We start from the raw sequence: 17,093 nt of genomic DNA, 5'->3' as shown, positions 1-17,093 counted from the left end.
TTTGTTTGAGACAGGGTCTCACTATGTAGCCCAGGCTGGCCTTGAGCTCTTGGTGATATTCCTGCCTCAGCCTCCAGAGCTCTGGGATTACAGGTGTATGTGCTCAGCACTGGTGTCACCACTATACCTGGCAACACAGGAGTTTTATTACTTTTTACAGTGCACGTATGCACATACATACATTTCCTTATACGTCACCCATTTGACTCAAGAAAAAAAAGGACAGTGTGTGGCCTTACTCTGCCTCCTTTTCTATCCAGCCCCTATTCTGCCCCCAGCTAGCAGAGGAGGGCCAGGTCCCTCAGAAGTGCACCCTTCTTCAGTTCGGAGGGGGTCAGAGCACGAGGGCGTAGGGGGCTCCGCCCTGCAGCTGAGCCCTGGCCACCCTGGGGTGGGAAGGCAGGGAGTGCAGGGCCAGCGAAGCTGAAGCCGGCTACCCTGCTGTTTGTGCCAGCTCTGGGATTAGGCCGGGGCTCTGGCCCACCTGTTGTTTCCCTCATTCAGCATGAAGAGTGGCCAAGCGCTTACTGCGAGCAGTGGGTGCTGTTTGCGGGTTGAGAGCTGTAGGAGATGGTTTTTCAACCTCAAAGATCTTAAATCCCCTGGAGGTGACCGCATACACAAATAACTATGGCGCCAGTAAAATGTGAGCCATAAACTGCTCAGTGAGCATGTGAAGGAGTTGAGTACCTACTATGTGCCAGGAATTATGCCAGATCCTGATCATATAAAGACAGAGAAATCACACTGTCCTACCCCTGGAGCTCATGGCCTACTGCAGGGGAAACAGACGCATGTCACATACACACACCTGTGTGTAAATCCATCCGTGGGGTGTGCGGAGGGGGGAGGTGGCAGCCCAGCCAGGGTGCCGCTGGGTGGTCTGAGGGCTGGGGACAGGTTGGTTGGGAGAGGTCTTCCTGAAGGAGGGAGGCTTCAGGGATGAGGAAGCAAAAGCTCAGGGTGAAGGCTGGACGGGCTTCCTGGGCACAGGGACCAGCAGGGGCAAAGGCGATGTTGGTGATGTGGCCAGGAGGGCGGACTGCAGGGAGAACCCAGCCTAGCAGGAGGTCAAGGTGCGTCATAGTCATATTTGCCTTGCAAAACCTTAGTTTCTTTTCTTTCTCCTTCCTCCCTCCCTCTTTTGCTTCCCCCCTCTTTTTCCCCTCCCTCCTCCCTTCCTCTTCCCTTTTCCTTCCTTCCGTCAGATGGCTGTGTTGCCCAGTCTATCCTTGAATTCCTGGGCTCCAGCTCTCTTCCTGCAGTAGCTTCCTGAGTAGCCAGGCTTGTGCTACCAGTCCCAGCTAAAACCTCTATCTTAGAGATGTGGGAACCACTGAAGGTTCGGAGGGGACTTGATAGCTCTCTCTGGGTTAACGTAAAGGTTGAGGGGCATGGACAGGAAGGAGGGAGGCAAGTCAGCACATTGTTGTGGGGATCCAAGGGCTGGTTAACAGATACCAGGCTGGCCTCTGACTGAGAGGGGTGAGCAGCGGGTGCTAGAGTGGCCACATCCCAGAATCCTCCTTGCTAGAGTAAGCAAGTGGAGCACACAGGGAGAGGAGCCCCCTGGCCTAACAGTGTGGGCCTGGGCTGTGGACATGGTCAGAAGCAGGGCCAGCCAGGAATGTGGACAGGACTCTGGACCATCTAATCCCAGGGCTTCCAAAAACTGGCAGGTGGACAGGGCTGGTCTGAGGAACAGAAAAAATCTGAGCATGTAATGAGATTGTCATAAATCAAATGTGTGCACTTTAAAGAACTCTTCTTGGAAGTATCTTCAATTAAGTTGATCAATAAGTAAGCGTATCACTTAGAGGATGCATTACCCAAAGGAAACCCTTAAAGACTCAAAAGTGGTTTTGTCCTGGGAGTAGGAGAGTGGGCAGGAGGGACGGGGTACAGGATTTTTTTTTTTTTTTTTTAAATTCAGGGTGGTCTTGAACTCACTATGTGGCACAGGCTGGCCTGGAACTTGCTGCGATCCTCCTGTGTCTGCCTCGCCAGCGCTGGGATTGCAGGTGTGCGCCACCATGCCTGTCTCCAGGTACAGGATTCTTTGCTATTGCTTGTGTTTTAAACAAGCCCGAGGACCACGAGGGCAGCTGTGTGAGAGAGCACTTCCCTAGCACGCACAGGCCCTGGGTTGAATCCCTAGTACCCAAAAAAGTCTTGTAAAATTACAGTATTTAAAAAACCATACACATAAAGCATATACAAAAACTTAAAAAAAAAATACAACATTGGTCTTTGTTCTGAGTTTATGGCGTTTCTACTTTTAAATTGTTAAGAGTGGCCCTTCTGGGCAACTCACTCGGGACCCCTCCTGTCTCTCAGGAACTATATTCCTATTCCCCATTCCTATTCCCCAATAAATTTTCCTACTCTTACAAAAAGTAGAATTTCTTGTATGTATCATGATAAAGACCCTTCCATGGCTTCACTCTTCACTCAGTAAGTAAAATAAAACACGGCTGATATCCGTGTGTTTGAATTTCCTAACTGAAAGCGGCACACCCCAAAGCACCCGGTGGAAAGGGGGCGAGCGGCGGGCTCCGCGCGCCTGCGATTCTACGGTGGGCCGGCAGGGGGCAGGCGAGCTCCACGCAGCGCCACAGCCAGCCCCGCCGCCACTGTAGCACCCCGCGGCGCGCGGGAGTCCGGCGGGGGGGGAAGGAGACAGGAGGGTTCGGGACCAGCTCTAGGCTACAGATCGTGACCGGCGGCCACCGGAGTCTTGGGTCTCAACTCCCGTCAGGCAGGCCATAGGCCGGGAACCTCTCCCCAGCCCCCGCGCCGCTGCGATGCCCTCCTTGCCCTGGCTCCACCCCGCGTCTCCGGCCTCTCGGCGTGGCCGGCTCCCGGGTCCCCCCCAACCCACGCGCCTCCACCCTCACCAGGGTCCCACGTTTGGCGACCCTTGAGCAGTTCACATTACCATCTTCTGAGCGCCCCGTGCCCCAAACTTGCCTCCCGCACCGAGTGGTCACAAAGATCCAGCGGCTAAGAAGAAAACTTGACATGGGCGCAGAGGTAAAGGAATTGCTGTCCCCACACAGTGCGTGAGAATTAGGACGGAGGCCTCTGGGGACCAACGCAGGACTCAGGGTTGTTTAAGACGGTCCAGCGTTACCTTCTGCAGAGATTAGGTCTGGGGCTGGGATCTAGGTGTCTCCATATACTGATTGCCGAATTCTGACAGGGGGCCTGCCCAGGCCAGGCTTCAACGTGCCGCTCGCCTGTGTCCGCCCCAGGCGGGCAATGTGGCCGTGTCCAGGAACCAGAATGAAAGCAGGCACAGCCCGGGAAGGAATGGTGCAAGGTGCGGTGCAGGAGGGCTCCCACCACTGCCAGAGAAGGGACTCCGACTGCACAGCTCATGATGTTTTGGGTTTATTTTTGAACATTCCTCTTGTGCCTCACATAAAGGTTCAGAACAATCACATTCTTCCTCTCAGTCTGTTTCCTGTTTCTGTAACTGAATATCACAGACTGGTAGCTTGGAGAGGTTTTCAGCTCTTGGTTTTTGTTTGTTGTTGGTACGGGGAATGGAACTCACGACCTCGTACTTGCCAGGCAGGCGCTGTGCTACTGAGCTACATCCCTGCCTTCAGCTCTTGGTTTTGGAGACTGGAAGCAGGCACGGTGTCTGGTGAGGCCCCTGCGGCATCAAACTGGATGGAGGCCTCATACAGCAGAGCAAGTGGGAGGTCACGTCCCCAAAGCCTCCCATGCCACTTGGATCCCTCCTCTAAATACCAGTAACAAATGACTCAGGATTAAAGCTCCAACACATGCACTTGTAGGGGGCACACCCCAAACTGGCGAGGCTCCAGCAACACCTACTGGACCACACCTTGCATGCTAGCACATTCTGAGTGTCTGCGGGTGGCGTGTTCCAACTGCATTTTTGAGGTAATCACCATTTAGCTGCATTCAAACATAGCATGGGGTGGGATGGGGCCGATTAGGGACAGCCAAGAGCCCTGAGCTTCCCCTCAAGATGGGATAGCACTGGGGCTAGTGAGGAGCTGACCCCACCTGTCACAAAGCCGGGCTGCAAACAGCACTTGGCTGTAGGCCAGGACTAAAAGCTAGGAACAAGTGCCGCTGGGCTGGGAGCCAAGAAAGCCAGCTCCTCCCTCGGGGAACTTAGGGGTCCAACCCAGACCCGTCCTCTCAGACAGTCCCAGCCCAGCATGCTGTGCACTGGAACCCCCACTGGAGTGCTTAGAACACTTCCATTTTTGCTTCTAGTATATCCAGATCCTGGCTCTACTTCTGACTTTGAGATTCAAATTTATTATTTTTTTTTTTTTTGGTACTGGGGACTGAACTCCACACTGAGCTGGATCCCCAGCCCTTTTTTTATTTTTAGAGACAGGGTCTCAGTAAGTTGTAGTTGCCCAGACTGGGCTTGAACTTGTGCTCTTCCTGCCTCACCCTCCCAGAGTGCTAGTATTACAGGCATGTGCCACTGTACCCAGCTTGTCTTGATCTTTGCAAAAACTCAGGAACAGTGTCAAGCATGGTAGCACATGCCTATGGTCCCAGCTGCTTAGAAGGCTGAGGCAGAAGGATCACAAAATCAACGTCAGACTGGGAAATTTACCATGACCCTGTCTCAAAATAAAAAGGCATTGCACATAGCTCAGCTCTCCTTTGGTTCAATCCTCAGTACAAAAGAAAAGAAAAACAGAGATCTGGGGCTGAAACTTCCTCTACCCCAAGGACATATTTTACCATTGTCCCATGACTGAAGAGCAAGCTGACGGCCAGGAGCAGCACCTGGACCAACCACTCTCCAAGACTGGATCTGGACAGGGGTCAGGAGAAAGTAGATTGCTTCCCCTCCAAACGCTGGTTCCGAAGCAGATGGGGGTTCACAATATGTTTAATGCAAAATGGCAGCAGCCACGGTGCAGCTGTAACGCAGCTAACCATGGGGCGTCTGGAGAAATGTACAGAGGCAGCCTCAGCTGGGGCTGAGCCAGGTAGGCCGGCTAGGCCTCCTTGGCCAGGGCCTGCACCTGTTCCCAGTCAGCTGCAGAAGGTCACCTGGCCAGGACTCATTAGTGTGGTGCAGGAGGCTCCGAGGTGCTGCCTGTTCACACAAACATGTCACCCTCTGCCCCACTGCACACTCTGGAGCGGGTGTCCCAAGCTGCCGGGGACAGGTGCCTCAAGAAACTGGCAGCCTAGGTGAGCATTTGGGCTGCACTTGAGTGGGCAGGGCTCCCTGCCAGAGGTCCCGCCAAGAAAAGGGGTGGATACCACCCCTGAAGTGGGGAGTATCAGGCACCAAGGCTGCAGAGCTAGGGCATGGTCACCAGAGCTCTCCAAAAACCGCAGGAAAAGACGTGCTTCCTGTTGGAGTCTGTTCAAAGCACTCCTGTTTGGCTGTCCCAGCCAAGAGACAGCAGTGTTGACAGCCATTGTGGAAATCTCAGCCTCCTGCAGAGGCCAGCAGGCTGGAGAAGGGCTGCAGGGTCTGCCTCAGGTATGCAGGAGGCTGCCACGTCAGCTCCTGAAGAAAGGCCTCTGGGTGCTGGGGCCGGGGGCACACAGTCTCAGAGTGTGGTGGATTCACAACGGGGGGGTCAGCTTGTAACACCCAGCTGAACTGAATCAGTGAGGTGCTGGGTATGGAAGGCCCTCCTCAGGACTGTTGCCAACAGCATAAAAAGAGGACTGGAGAGAAAGAGGAGGAGCTGTCAGGGGCTGTTGGCTCTCCTGGAGGAGCTTGTCATGCTGGCTTTCCTGATGTGAGCTCGGCTGTTATCATCAGGGGAGCTTGGGACCTTGTTGCTGAGAATGGCTACAATTCACTTTGCGGGAGCTCCGGTCCTTACTTTGAGCATCGCATTCTGGTGCCGGAGGGGAAGATGGTGCACTCTTCAGTCTCCTGGAGATGCTTGTCACACTGACTTTCCTGATATGAACTCGGCTGTTCTCATCGTTGGAGGAGCTTGTGATCTTGTGGTTGCTGAGGATAGCTGTGGTACCTTTCGGGGGAGCTCTGGCCCTTACTTTGACCATTGCTTCCTAGCTCCAGTGCAGATCCTTCATCCTGCTGGCACAGACTTTCTAGCTCCTACCACTGACCTTCGGGCCTTCACAGTGCAGATCCGTGAAATAGACTTTCATGAGATGTTACTGTGGGCACTAGGCCTCTAGTGGACTCATGGGGGGCATGGTCATAGGCTCTAGGTCTTCAGCTGGACTCATGCAGGACATTCCTGTGGGATCCAGGCCCTCAGCTGGATTTTTTTAGTCTTCAGTGTGTGGACAGATTTCCTACACTCCTTTTACTTGACTCTTTGGGTGACTACTATAAAATAATCATATAAATTATGTGTCCTGTATTAAATTGTTTTCCTTGTAAACCCTGAGCACAACACAGGGCTAATGGAAATCTGCGTTGAAGGCTCTGCCGATGACCAGTCGCCTCACTTCACTGGTCCCAGCCCCGATCTCATACAGCTTGGCATCTCGAAGGAAGCGGCCCATGGGAAAGTCATTGATGTAGCCATTGCCACCTGCAGCCAGGGATGGGACAGGGAAGAAAGGACAACACAAGTGACAGGCGTGAGCAAAGAGAAGGTGCAGCCCACTCTTCCCTGGACTGGACTGCAGAGCCTGGTTCCAGGAGCCCTGTGCATCCCTTATATGAAATGGCGATGGCACCGTACCTGCACATAACCTATGCACATGTGCCCAGATACCTTAAATCACCTCTGGGTTATGTATTTAAACATTTGTACTACTCAGGGAACAATGACAAGAAAGGAAGGCTGTGTGGGAGAATACCGTATTGGGGGTCAGGTGGGCAAATGGCTGGAGCTGAGACTACAGGGTCACCTGGAGGGCCAAGGACACTAGGTAAAGAGAGAGGGGAATCACTGGCAGACACAGAAAAGCAGGGCGAGAAGATTGGCACAGCAGACCTACCCGTCAGACCCGAGCTACATGGCTGCAGTCTGTGCCCTTAATCACTCAGCAGCAGAGAGGCAAGGCAGCTCCACCTGGGAAATCTCTCTCCCTACGTCCCCATGGGGAGGATGAGGGGGCTAAGCTTGTAGCAGCACAACTCACAATAGCCAAATTAAGGAAGTGGCCTGTGTGCCTGTCAGCAGATGAATGGATTAAAGCATATGTAGTATATATACACTACGGAGTACTACTGAGCCATAAAGAGGGGTAATTTTGAGTCATGCATAGGCAAGTGGATGGGTCTTACTATCATAATATTAAGTGAAATAAATCAGACGCAGGTCAAATATCATGTGGTCTCTCTAAAGGGTAAAACAGAGGAGATGGGAGGAAATGGAGGCAGACTCTGGAGATGGGGAGGGGATCTGCAGAAAGGGAGGGAGGAGAGGCAATAAAAACAAGATTTGATATGTATATGTATATTCCCCAAGATGAATGTTTTTTGTCTCCGTGAGACAAGGTCTCACTATGCAGTTCAGACTGACTTTGAACTCACTTTGTAGTCCAGGCTGGCCTGGAACTCTCAGCCATGCTCCTGCCTTAGCCTCCCAAGTTCTGGGGCTACAGAAGTGTGCCACCACACCTGGCTCCCCCAGATGAAGGTAATTATGTATCACAAGTATTTTTTTTTTTTAAAGGTAGTAGCAACTTGTGGCCCCCTAGAAGTTTTATCATGTGCTTTTCCATTTCCTCCTAACTGGGGGATCGAGAGACAGTGGCCAGCTCAGCCTGGGTAGGCACAGGCATAGAGGTAGCCCCCAAAGGAGGGTGTGGGACACTCACCGAAGCACTGGATGCCATCCAGGGCCACCTGTGTGGCGCACTCAGCTGAGTAGAGAATCACCCCAGCACAGTCCTGGAGAGGAAGCTGGGTTAGCAGGTCCAACTGGGCGTGGGGCGCAGAACCAGCCACCACCCTCCAGGCTGGCCCTCACCTTGGGCGTGCAGTGACCCTCATCGCAGGCCTTGGCCACATTGTAGACATACTGCCGGCTCGCCATGAGGCGGGTGTACATGTCAGCCATCTTTCCCTGCATTAGCTGGGCACAAAGGGAGGTCAAAGTCAGCAGGCTAGGATGCTCTTCCTGGTCACCAAAAGCCAAGCAAGCAGCAGTGGCAACCTGGCAGCCCGGAATGGGAGACAGAACACAGAGAAGAGGGGACCTACCCAGGATGGCAGAAATGGGAGCTGAGCTGGGAGGGAGGCCAGAGAGCAGCTGCTCCTCTGGGTACACTGTACCTGGAATGGCCCTCGCTATGTCCTAAAGGCACATGTGTCTGCCTCAACTTGCATGAACTTCCTACAACTTCTTCAGATCAATAGGGTCAGACTAGAAATGCCACTGCTCTTCCCCAAAGCCCCCCACAAGCTGCACAGGGCACCTCCAGCCTCCCCACGTCTATTTCATGCACCTCAAACAGAAGTGATGGGGCAAGGTGGTGCACAGCCTGAAAACTTCCAGTGCCAGGCTACGTGTGCAAGCAGATAGCGCTCTCAGCATCTGAGCTTGCTGTGCTACACAAGGGTGGTCAGCGCCCACAGTGCAGGCCCCGCTTCCCCACCTGTGACACAAAACCCTAAGCTGAGGAAAGAGCACTTCCTGGTGAAGTAGTCCACTTGCCTGGAAGTGCCCAATCTTCTGGCCGAAGGCTTCCCTCATGTGCAGGTAAGGAATGGTGTGATCGAGGACGGCTTGCATCAGCCTGCCAGAAAAAGAGAACACTGGAGGTGTGCCACTGTCCCACTGGTGCCAAGCAGGGTGGCAGCAGCCCAGACAAAGGCCTGAGATAAGGAACGGGAGCAGGAAGGCAGCCTGAGAAACTCCTGCTGCCCTGCCTCGTCACAGCACCGGCTGCCCACACTGTTTATTGAGACCAGAAGCAAGAATGCCTCTGTCCGCAGGGTCCCTGGGGCTGGGGCCTGGCCAGCACCTCGCCTCTCCTTTCACATCCACCTCAAGCAGAACTGTGGCTCTGCTCTGTCACACAATGACATTTCCCTTCTGTGTGAAGAAATTCAGTGTAGGAACAGAGGCTTCCTTATCTCCAGGAGTCACTGCCAGGAGGTGGCCCCCTTTGGCTTCAAGGGGAAGGCTGCTGCAAGATCTCAGTTCCCAGATGCTTCGTGCTTACCCGGAGGGCCTCCAGCCACTCCTCTGTCCACCCCCAGCCTCACACTTACCCGAGGGGCCCACCTGCCAGCACCAGGCGCTCCAGGTCCAGCCCGCTCATCAGCACATAGACGCCCTTACTCTCCAGGCCCAGGATGTTGGCAGCTGCCGGGATGAATGCTGGTCAGAGTGGGCTGCCCGCAGCCGCGTCACTTTTGTCTTTTATTTTTGCAGCCCTGGGGCCTTGACAGGAAGCTATATCCCTGTTCTGCTTCAGATCTAGAGCGCCCCCAAAGGCTCACATGGTCAGAGGTGGGGTTTTTGGAAGGTGCACTGCGCCCATCAGTGGATCCGCCCACCGAAGAGCCCAGAGCCCTGACTGCGGTGAGGAGGGGGGGGTCTGGCGGGGAGAGGCGGTCCTGGGGCATGATCTGGAAGGATCTCTCTCCCTGGCTCCTTTCTCCACTTGGTGCTTCCTAGCTGTCAAGGGAGGTGCAGCTGTTGCCCATGGAAGCACTTCCACCGTCCCCTTTTTGCCTTGGAGCCAGCTGACCATGAACTGGAAACCTTCTCCTCCTCTAAATTGTGTGTTAGGTATTTTGTCCCAGGGACAGGAAAGTAACTAAGACAATTTTCAGCCCTTCTTAAATTTTATTTTTAATAAAAAAATTCTTTTTCTGTTTTTTTTGAGGCAGGGTCTTGCTATGTAGTTCAGGCCAGCTTTATCACTATGTACCCCAGGCTGGCCTTGAACCCACAGGGATCCTCCTGCTTCAGCCTCCCGAGTGCTGGGATTACAGTGGTGTGCTGCCATACCCAGCTTAAATTTTATTTTGAAACAGGGTCTCACTACATTGCCCAGGCAGGGCTTGAGCTTGCTACCCTCCTGCCTCAGCTTCCCAGAGTACTGTGATTTCAAGTGTCTACCATCACGTCCCGTTGTCTCTTCACCTTTTATAAAAGGTGCTAGGTTTAGCTGAGTGTGGTGGTGGACACCTGTAATCCCAGTACTTTGGGAGGCTGAGGCAAGAGGATCACAAGCTGAAGCCTAGTCTGGGCAACTTAGCAACTTAGTGAGACCCTGTCTGGAAATAAAAGTAAAAAGGGTTGGGGATGCAGATAAGTATGGAGGCCCTGGGTTCAATTCCCAGTACTGAAAAAAGGCAGGTGGTGTTGATAACATGCTCCCACCCAGGGCACTGAAATGCTACTTGACCTTTCATTAGGGTTCCAGGTGAGAGAAAAGGGTCCATTCTATCATGTCCAGTCTGAAGTGGAGTTTCCAGCACCCCCACACCGTCCGTAACATGAGATGCAAAGCCCTAAGCTGTTAGATCTTTCCCTGCTCTCTCTGGACTCCCTCAGATGGAAAGTAGAAAAGCTATTGGTCTAGAAGTTCCCCCGTTCCTCTGGGGCTCTTTCTACACCCGGACCCACACTGAAGCTACAGAAGTGCTCTCCTCCAGTTGTTTGCTTTGGTCCAGGGTCACTTCCCCACCGGGCGGCCCGAGAAAGCTGCTTTGTCCAGGAGACAGGCCATTCAGTGCCAGTCACCGAAGCTGCCGAGCAAGCACCCGTCCTTCTAGGAAGCGGGGACAATGGATGGCCTTGGGAGGTGTGGGCAGGAAGCAGAGTACAGAGACTTGCCACGGCCGACCTGCCTTTCATGCTGGCTGACTTTGGTCCTTTCCACAAAGAAGAGTCTGAGCAGGTCCCCTCTGCAGACACTTCTTCTAACCACAGCAGACTTTTTCGGGATGGAGGTTTGTGGGGGAGAGGGGTGATGTGCGGCTGAGGCACGAGCAACCCTACTTGGTGACCAGAGCTATGCCCTGGGTGTGCTGGCTGCCCCACAGTGCTATGTGGGGTCCTGCTTCCAGCGAGAGCTCAGGGGAGAACACACTCCTACTGCAGCTTATTCAGATGTTCATTAGCATCATTAACGAGTAACACGCAGGCTGCGCAGGTAAAGGTACAGGAAGTCTGAAGGACACAAGTGGCCAGGGCTAGCTCTGACCTTTTGCCCCAGCTGCTGCGATATCCCGAGGAAACACCCTCCCCCGCCCAGCAGGCAGGCGGTCCTGCTCGCAGCCTGCGGCCTTTCCCTAGCACCACACCAGGCCCATGGCGACGGCCACAGAAACAGCGACAGCGATAGCGATAGTAAGGAGAGAGGCTTTCTCTCAACCCAAGAGCAACCAGATCAGCTTGTGAAGGGGCAAAGGTGGAGGAGGCCTCCCCATTCTCAGAGATGCTTACCAGGTACTTTGCAGTCTTCAAAGATCAGCTCACAGGTGTTAGAGCCCCTCATCCCCAGCTTATCCAGTTTCTTGGCCGTGCTGAAGCCTGGCATTCCCTTCACGGGAGAAAAAGGAGGCCCTGGCTAGGTTTCCCCGAGGGGCTCAGTAAAGGGAAGGCCCCTCACCACCAGGTCCCCATACCTGCGCGGCACCCACGCTGGGGTGAGCCAGCTGCAGCCCCAGCACCCGCAGTACCCCACCTCCTCTGCTGTGGTCTGCCTTCCCCTCAGTTCTCACGGGAGCAGTGACACTCCCAAGCCTGCTTGACTTTGCTTCCCTCCCCCAGGGCCCTTCACTTCCTCTGACCTCTTTCTTGTTTTTTTTTTTTGCCATCTGTCCTTATTGGAGTCCTGATAAGGACAGTTGAGCCACTTGCACACCCTGTGTGTTGGCAGGTGCCAGCAGAGTGCTGGTGATGGGCTCTGAGCTGACAAGGGTGGGTGGTGTCACAACACAACCTGGAGGTTTCTAGTCACAGCCAGGCCCCTTTTGTGTCAGTCTCAGTCAGCTGTTTTCCCTTCTCTATGGAGGGCACTGCAGACCTCTGCGACCCACACTCACTCATCTCTCTACCAGGAGCTGGCTTGTAGCTCAGGGGCAGGCTGCTTGTCCAGCAAGCACGAGGCCCTGGGTTCCACACCCAGCACCCTTCCTTCTTGATTTTGAAAAACAAGCCCAAACTCCCAAGTCTCAATTCTACTCAGTTCAAGACTGTCTTTCTCTCTCACTAAGGACATCCTGACTGTCACAACTAGCGGCCTTCTCTCAGTCCTCCTCTTCCTGGACCTCTTTGCATGCCATCTTCAGACACGACCCGTTCTCCTTGGACTTTACTTTGGTCACCCTCCTCTCAGTCTCCTTAGGAGTCTTTTCCCCTTCCTCCACGCGACTGGAGCAGAACGCACAGCACTGATCAGCCGAGAGGCGCTACCTCTGCTCTCACTGCCAGGACAGAGAACAGAGGAGCCTCCTTGACCTCACACCCACCACCCTCACCTTCTCCACAATGAAGGCCGTGATGCCCCGGGAAGCTGGCACAGCAGTCAGGTCTGTCTTGGCGTAGACAATGAGGACATCGGCGTCGGGGCCGTTGGTGATCCAGAACTTGTTGCCATTCAGGACATAGTGATCTCCTAAGGGCAGGACATTGGCTCCCTGCTCAAGCCCGCTTAGCCTGTCTGACCCAGTGGGTTCTCAGAGCTTCCTGTGAGGGAGAAGCTGCCCAGTTGAGAAGTATGCTGCAAATCCAGGAGGGGCCACCCCCATCTCTCCCTCATTCTGCTAAGGTTTGTTCCTCTGCCTGTTTCAGCTCCCTACTTGACAGTGGCCTTACCTTTCTTTTCTGCTTTGAGCTTCATGGAGACAACATCAGAGCCAGCGTTGGGCTCGCTCATGGCCAGGGCTCCAATGTACTCACCACTAATCAGCTACAGGGAAAACCACAAGCTTGGTTAGAGCCCTGGCAGCTTCCTCCAGCTGATCCCCGCCACGGCCTCTTCCTCCTGGCACCAGGCCCCAGCACATTCTCTCAGAGCGAGGTATTCCCAGTAGCACAAGGTTGACAGCTGCAGGTAGAGCCCACGACCTCACGCACCACAGGCAAGCACTCTGCCGTGAGGTGCATCCTGGTCCCCGTCTCCTACTGTAGCTCTGGCTCTCTATTTTTCTTCAGTTATTATCTGTTTATTGCCCAACTCAGGAGTTCCACCCTTATTTCCTTTTTCTTTCTCTTTCTTTCTTTCTTTTGAAACAGGGTCTTGCTGTATAGCTCAGGCTGGCCTTGAGCTCACTTTGTAGCCCATTGCTGGCCTCAAACTTGTGGTGATCCTCCTGCCTCAGCCTTCCAAGTGCTGGGATTACAGGTGTGTGACACCATGCCTGGCTCTAGCCCTATCTTCAATTTATTTTGTACATAAACTTTATATTTTTGCTGGGCGTGGTGGCACATAACTATAATCCCAGCACTGGGAGGCTGAGGCAGGAGGATCACAAGTTCAAGGCCAACCTGAGCTACACAGCAATTTCAACACCAGCCTGAACTACACAGCAAGACCCTGTCTCAAAAGAAGCAAACAAAGAATTGTAGTCAAAGCAACCCTGGGCCCACTACCTCACCTTGGGAAGGTATTTCTCCTTCTGGGCCTCATTCCCATTTCGCACGATCTGGTTGATGCAGAGGTTGGAGTGGGCGCCGTAGCTGAGCCCCACAGCTCCAGAAGCTCTCGATATCTCCTCCATCACCAGCACGTGCTCCAGGTAGCCCAGGCCAGAGCCACCATACTGAACTGGGAGGGGTGGTGCAGGGGATAGAAGGGCAGCCGGTTATACTGGCAGTGTTAATGGCAAACCCTTTAGCACCTGTTCCAAGTCCCTAGCCAGGTCCACAGGCAGTTGCCACAGATGCTCACTTATGTGCACAGCTGATTTGATTGGGTGCTTCAAGTGGGTGACCTGCTGTTCAGAAAACAATCATTGCCACATCCAGCCTTACCCCAGTATCTTACACACTGAGCAACACGGTTATAAAAGCACAGGAAGATGAACGGAGAAGAATAACAGAAACAAAAATGTGGAGTGGTGGGCTGTGTCCAAAGCACCAAAATCAGAAATGAAGCCAAGAACATGTGCAACGACCTCAAGTGGTTGGGATTTTTGTACCATTGCGTGGGATCCAAAGTGGGACCAGTAACAGGAGAAGTGATTGGATAACACACGGACTGATACCCACCGTCGAGGGAAAGCCTGGGCTACATAGTGAGTTCAAGCCTAGCCTGAACTACACAGTGGGACCCTGTCCCCAAAAAACATACAAGCAAACACAATCTCCCTTTAGATGGTTTTATCTGATTTTTTTCTTCTTCTTTTAACGTGGTACCAGGGACTAACCCAGAGTTTCTCATATGCTCAGCCCATGCTCTACCACTGAGCTGCATGATTTCTAATTGCCTTTTTTTTTTTTTTTTCTAATTGTCTTTCTTCCAATAAATATACTATGAAGCTAGACATGGTGGTATACACCTGCAATCCCAGCACTCTGGGAGGCTGAGGCAGAAGGATTACACGTTTGAGCCCAGCTTGAACAACTTTATGATGTGACAAGACTCTGTCTCAAAATAAAACATAAAAAAGAGGACTAGGGAAGTAGCTCAGTGTGAAAGCCCTGGGTTCAATCCCCAGTACCACACACACAAAAAAAAACCCCAAAAGCTTCTGATTCAGAGGTATGTTCTTGGCCGGGATGGGGTGGGGTGAGGTGGGGTGGCTCATAAATTCCCAAAACACATAAACACATTGAAGAGTCTTGTTTAGGAGTTCCCAACACCCTTCCACCCAAGCATTTTGCATTGTTTTGTCTAAATTCTTTTTTTCTTTTCAGTACTGGGGAGGGAGCCTCTGCCATTGCCCAGTCCACCCCTGAGCTGTACCCTCAGCTACCATTGGGGTTCTCTCTCTCTGTTGTTTTTTGTTTGTTTGAGACAGGGTCTCATTATGTAGTTCAGACTGGCCTTGAACTCACTATGTAGCCCAGGTTGGCCTCAGACTTTCAGTGATCCTCCTGCTTCAGCCTCCCTAGTTCTGGGTTATAGGCATGTGTCTCTTTGCTCTTGTTTTTTAAAATTGCATTTTGAAATAGAGTTTTGCTAAGTTGTTTGAATTGGCCTTAAACGTGGGATCCTCTTGGGTCAGCCTCCTACGTATTTGGGCTAACAGGCATGTATCATCATGCCCAGCTGAATTAATCTTTGGCTTCATTTCATCATTACTCATTGTTATGATTTGTGCCTGGATTTCCCTGAAAGACTCATGATGTTATAGGGGCTGGCTTTTTGGAGGTGGCTGAATCTAGAGTTTGTGACTGGTTCGCTGTGTAGTCCTGGGATTGGCAGTGTGAGTGCTGCACCCACCTAGGGGCGGGTTGCCTGCAGACAATATAAGGGAGGGAAAGAGGCTTGCTCTCCCCCACCCCTTTTGCTCTTGCTGCTTTGCTATCTTCTGCTGCCTTGAACTGTTGTCCCTGTACCATACCACCCTGCCTTGGAGCCGGATGATTATAGACTGAAATCTCCACAAACTGTGAGCTAAATAAACCTTTCCTTCCTTAATTTTGGGCATTGGGTATTTTGTCTCAGCAGAGGGAAAAGTAACTGAGATAGAATTTGGTACCAGAGAAGTGGGGTCATTGCTGTGACTATACCTGACCATGTGGTTCAAGAGCCTTTGGGAATGGCTTGTGGAGTTTGGAAAGGTTCGGAGATGTTGCCTGAAAGAGTAGAGCTCAAATACCTTAGGTTGTTCTGTATGGGAGATTCTGGTCAGAGCTCAGAAGACCAGAAAACTGGTAAAGACCAAGCTCAGGAGGTTTCTTTTGGGAAGAAAGACTGTATTGGTTGTCGGAGCCCAGACAATGTTTGTTATGACTTGGCAGAAAGTTTGTCTGCATTTTGCTTGTGTCTTGAGACTTTGCCTGAGCCTGAGATTAAGGGCAGTGGACTAACTGATCTGGCAGAAGAAATTTCAAGGCAGTTGAATGTTGGGGTAGTGGCATGACTATTGTTGGGGGCTTTTAGCCAGATCTATGTTGAGAGTCAAGAGCAAAGCACCCAGCAGGATGATTTAAAACATTGTGAGTTTGGCCAGAAAGGAAGCTCCAGTGAAGCTGTGGACTGCAAACATAGAGCAGAAGATACTTAGATTGCTGAAAAGGAACAGGAGAATAGAAAAGACAGCCTGAAGGCATCACAAGAAGCAGCAAGTCTCTACCCTTTGCAGCCTCAAAACTGCAAAAGTGAAAGACTTTGCTTTGAGGAGAAAGCCACAGAGCGCCATGTTCCAGAATGGCGGCAGCACAGAAAATTTGTTACTCAGAGTTGGATTCAGTGTGCCCAGTGATCCAGGCACTCAACCCCTACAGCCAAGAGACAGGAAAGCCTGGCTACTGCTCTAGCTGGCAGCAGACCTTGGCATCGTCCACATGATGCTGGTTTTAGGTGTAGGCAGAATGCAAGAGCTGTGGGGTTAAGAAGGTTTCCCAAATTTCAGAAGGGCTGGGCGGCCAGGCAGTGCACCCCTGAGAGGGCAGTGTGTAAAGCAGTGGAGAGTCCAGAAGTCTGAAAAAGCCAGGAACATGGATCATCTAAGGAAACCTGCAAGGAGGGAGCAAGCCAGCCCAAGACAGAAGCTGTGGGAGCTATAACCACCAGAAGTGCCATAGGGGTGGAATCACCCAAGCCCTCCGGAGTTCACATTTTGCCATAGGTTGTGATGGATGCTGCACGTGGAACTACTAATGTTTGCCCTGCTGGATTTTGGACTTGCTTTGATTCCAATCCTTTGTATTCCCCTGTTTGTAACTTTTGGAATGGAAAGGTCTATTTTTTGCCACTGAATGCTGGAAGTGTTTAACTTTCTTTTCATTTGTACAGAGGTTCACAGATGTTTGCCTTACATCTCAAAGGAGACTTGAGACTTGGACTTTTCAGCAGTGATGAAACTGTTAGGATCTTGGCAACTCTTACAGATGGACTAAATGCGTTTTGCATAAAAGATGTACGGTACATGAGTCTTTGGGGGGGTGGGCTTTTCAGGGTGGCTCAATCTAGAGTTTGTGATTGGTTCATTGTCTAGGGCTAGGATTTGCACTATGAGTGATGCACCCGCCCCGGAGCAGGTAGCTTGCATACAGTATAAG

The 17,093-nt window shown here is 52.3% G+C and overlaps 1 protein-coding gene across 1 annotated transcript in view; it reads right to left on the bottom strand.

Annotated features, from left to right (window-relative positions):
• Positions 1–6,242: 6,242 nt before the first annotated feature.
• Positions 6,243–17,093, bottom strand: part of Ivd (isovaleryl-CoA dehydrogenase) — a 13,977-nt gene continuing 3,126 nt past the window's right edge. The window contains exons 4-12 of the mRNA XM_005381234.2: positions 13,520–13,689; positions 12,738–12,831; positions 12,401–12,537; positions 11,364–11,460; positions 9,176–9,269; positions 8,616–8,697; positions 7,929–8,033; positions 7,777–7,849; positions 6,243–6,539 (exon numbers count right to left, since the gene is read on the bottom strand). Of these exons, the coding sequence (XP_005381291.1) occupies positions 6,406–6,539; positions 7,777–7,849; positions 7,929–8,033; positions 8,616–8,697; positions 9,176–9,269; positions 11,364–11,460; positions 12,401–12,537; positions 12,738–12,831; positions 13,520–13,689 (986 nt within the window). The 3' untranslated portion in view covers positions 6,243–6,405. The remainder of the gene's footprint in view (positions 6,540–7,776; positions 7,850–7,928; positions 8,034–8,615; positions 8,698–9,175; positions 9,270–11,363; positions 11,461–12,400; positions 12,538–12,737; positions 12,832–13,519; positions 13,690–17,093) is intronic.

The sequence above is a fragment of the Chinchilla lanigera genome, unplaced genomic scaffold (genome assembly GCF_000276665.1).
Source record: "Chinchilla lanigera isolate Chin_1 unplaced genomic scaffold, ChiLan1.0 scaffold00015, whole genome shotgun sequence".
NCBI lineage: Eukaryota > Metazoa > Chordata > Mammalia > Rodentia > Chinchillidae > Chinchilla > Chinchilla lanigera.
The sequence above is the reverse complement of the archived record's forward strand: the minus strand, read 5'-3'. Positions and strand labels throughout refer to the sequence as shown.